This window comes from Etheostoma cragini, chromosome 16 (genome assembly GCF_013103735.1).
Source record: "Etheostoma cragini isolate CJK2018 chromosome 16, CSU_Ecrag_1.0, whole genome shotgun sequence".
Taxonomy (NCBI): Eukaryota; Metazoa; Chordata; class Actinopteri; order Perciformes; family Percidae; genus Etheostoma; species Etheostoma cragini.
In genome coordinates, this window is record NC_048422.1 from 23,843,481 (window position 1) to 23,846,287 (window position 2,807).

The 2,807-nt window shown below is 46.2% G+C and overlaps 1 protein-coding gene across 1 annotated transcript in view; it reads right to left on the bottom strand.

Moving 5' to 3' along the window:
• Positions 1-868: 868 nt before the first annotated feature.
• Positions 869-2,807, bottom strand: part of LOC117959735 (seizure 6-like protein) — a 42,090-nt gene continuing 40,151 nt past the window's right edge. Inside the window, exons 13-14 of the mRNA XM_034897014.1 lie at positions 2,180-2,319; positions 869-1,219 (exon numbers count right to left, since the gene is read on the bottom strand). Coding sequence (XP_034752905.1) covers positions 1,190-1,219; positions 2,180-2,319 — 170 coding nt within the window. The 3' untranslated portion in view covers positions 869-1,189. The remainder of the gene's footprint in view (positions 1,220-2,179; positions 2,320-2,807) is intronic.

The window sequence follows — 2,807 nt, forward strand, 5'->3', positions numbered from 1 at the left end:
GGATGGTTGGATGGTTGGATGGATGGATGGATGGATGGTTGGATGGTTGGATGGATGGATGGAAGGATGGTTGGATGGATGAAGGGATGGATGCATGGATGGATGGATAGTTGGATGGTTGGATGGATGAAGGGATGGATGGATGGATGGTTGGATGGTTGGATGGATGAAGGGATGGATGGATGGTTGGATGGATGGATGGATGGATGGTTGGATGGATGAAGGGATGGATGGATGGTTGGATGGATGGATGGATGGTTGGATGAAGGGATTGATGGATGGATGGTTGGATGATGGGTGGATGGAGGTATGGATGGATAGATAGATAGATAGATAGATAGATAGATAGATAGATGGATGGATGGATGGATGGATGGATGGATGGATGGATGGATGCATTGCTGGATGGATGGATGGATGATGGGTGGATGGAGGTACGGATGGATGGATAGATAATAGATAGATAGATAGATGGATGGATGCATTGCTGGATGGCTGGATGAATGGATGGATAGATGAATAGATGGATGGATAGATAGATAGATGGATGATGGACGGATGGATGGGAATTCCAGACTTCCATCACTAACAATGAAAACTACTAGGCTATATATTGAGATACAGTAACTACTAAATGAGTTGAATGTCATCTGACAGTGAATAGTATCAAAAGTGGAGCTCGCTTTCATGAAAATCTTAATATTATAACTCTTATAACTCTTTCTAAAGATATATTCCATGATTCTTCACCTAAATGCTAAAAGAAAATACTAAAAAAGTGCTTTAACACCCTTTAATCCACAGTCCTCGTCCTGTGTCCTGTCCCCTGCTCCTTCCCCCTCTCCTCTCCTTAACGTTTTTGCACCAGACATCTCCTCTTTTTTTCACCGTGTTCGATGTTCTTCGATGGTTTTTTGGGTCTTTCTCCCCTCCGTCCTCCCGCCATCTCCCGGCGACACCGATCCACAAAAAGTTCAACACTGACTCTGGTCCGTCTCTCTTCTCCTGTTTCCCCACCGAGTCTTCCGAAGCTGAAGGAGAGGACAGAACCGATCACCGCGTCTCGCGGCAGAAGGGGACGGACATCGTCGTTCTGTATTTACATCGCCTCCTCCTGGGCGGAGACGGAGGGAGGACGGGACGAAGAGTCAACACGGGGCGGGGCGGTTCTCGGGTCAGGAACGTCTTCTCATATCGACACCTCATATTCACGAGTGTCCTGTGGACAGTCAAAGAGACGATGGGAAGCGGTGTTAGCAGTGTGTGTGTGTGTGTGTGTGTAGGTGTGTGTGTGTGTGTGTGTGTCGCTAAATCTCCTGGTCACCTAAATAATACTTTATCCTAAGGGTCCGTGCACCGGGCCCATGGCTCAGAAGAGTTCTACTTAGTGTCTTCATTAATTCATAGGTGTGTTTTGGGCGTAACATGCAATCGACCAATCAGTGTCCTCTACTATTCCCTTTAAAAGCCCGGCGCGTTTGGACCTTGGCGCGTTGATGTCGTGATGGAGGATTTGCACCGTCACATTTTCATTTGTAATCTTTTGCATGTGTGTGTGCGCTGCTGTGTGTCCCTGTGTGTGTAACAAGCATAGTGTTTGTCCCTGTGTGTGTAACAGGCATAGTGTATGTCCCTGTGTGTGTAACAAGCATAGTGTGTGTGTCTGTGTGTGTAACAAGCATAGTGTATGTCCCTGTGTGTGTAACAGGCATAGTGTGTGTCCCTGTGTGTGTAACAAGCATAGTGTGCGAGCGTTGTGCACGAGCCGATCCACGTTTTACTAATTCACTGCTAAAATAACAATGAAATGCTGCGTTATTGACTTTAGAACAGCTTTTTTGGGTCAATGGCGCGATCACTTCCCTCTCAAGATAGAAATGAACCCAGAATGCACCTGAACACACCTCCCTGTAAGACCCATGGGGCCGCAAAGATGGTCGCAGGTGCATTTGCTATTTACACATTTACGATGTAGGCACAGGGCGGGAAATTAACAACTGAGTCGCTCTTAAACTGGCAAAGGGTTAAACCCAAACCCTGTTAAAGCTCCTATACACATAGAGAAACTAGTAGGATTCCCCAGAGTTGTGGATGTGTCATGACAGGTCAGATGAATAATCCCTGTGTTTTGGGCGCTCAATGTACAATTTAAGTTTTTTTTAATGTGCTTGACACTCACTCCTCCGGTCTCATAGAGCGGGTTGTCAAACTCTGTCTCCACGGTGATCTGTCGGTAAGGGTTTGGGTAGATCAGAGGAAGCCTCAAGTTGGAGTGATATCGGCACCTAAAAGAGAGGATGAGGGAAAACAGACACAACGTATTATGACAATGAGACATTATCACACATTATCGGCTGTAATGATGACGGCATAAAAGCTAAAAACGTTAGCAAAGGAGTCCTCCTTAAGACCTCTGGATCCACCTTTAAGGTCCTGTTGCATGAAAACTTCACTTTAGGTTTTTTAACATTAATATGAGGTCCCCCAGCCTGCCTGTGGCCCCCCCAGTGGCTAGAAACGGTGATAGGTGTAAACCGAGCCCTGGGTATCCTGCTCTGTCTTTGAGAAAATGAAAGCTCAGATGGGCCGATCTGGAATCTTGCCCCTTATGAGGTCATAACGGGCACCTCCCCCTCTACTCCTCAAAAGACTCAGAAATGGCACATACTAAAGAAAGCTCATTGTAGGACTGGCTCTAGAGGCTGGAATTCTGCACCAAGGCTGAATTATGGGAAAGAGACTTCAGATACAGTATTAGGGACCACTAAGGTCTATATAAAAGAGACTTCAGATACAGTATTAGGGAC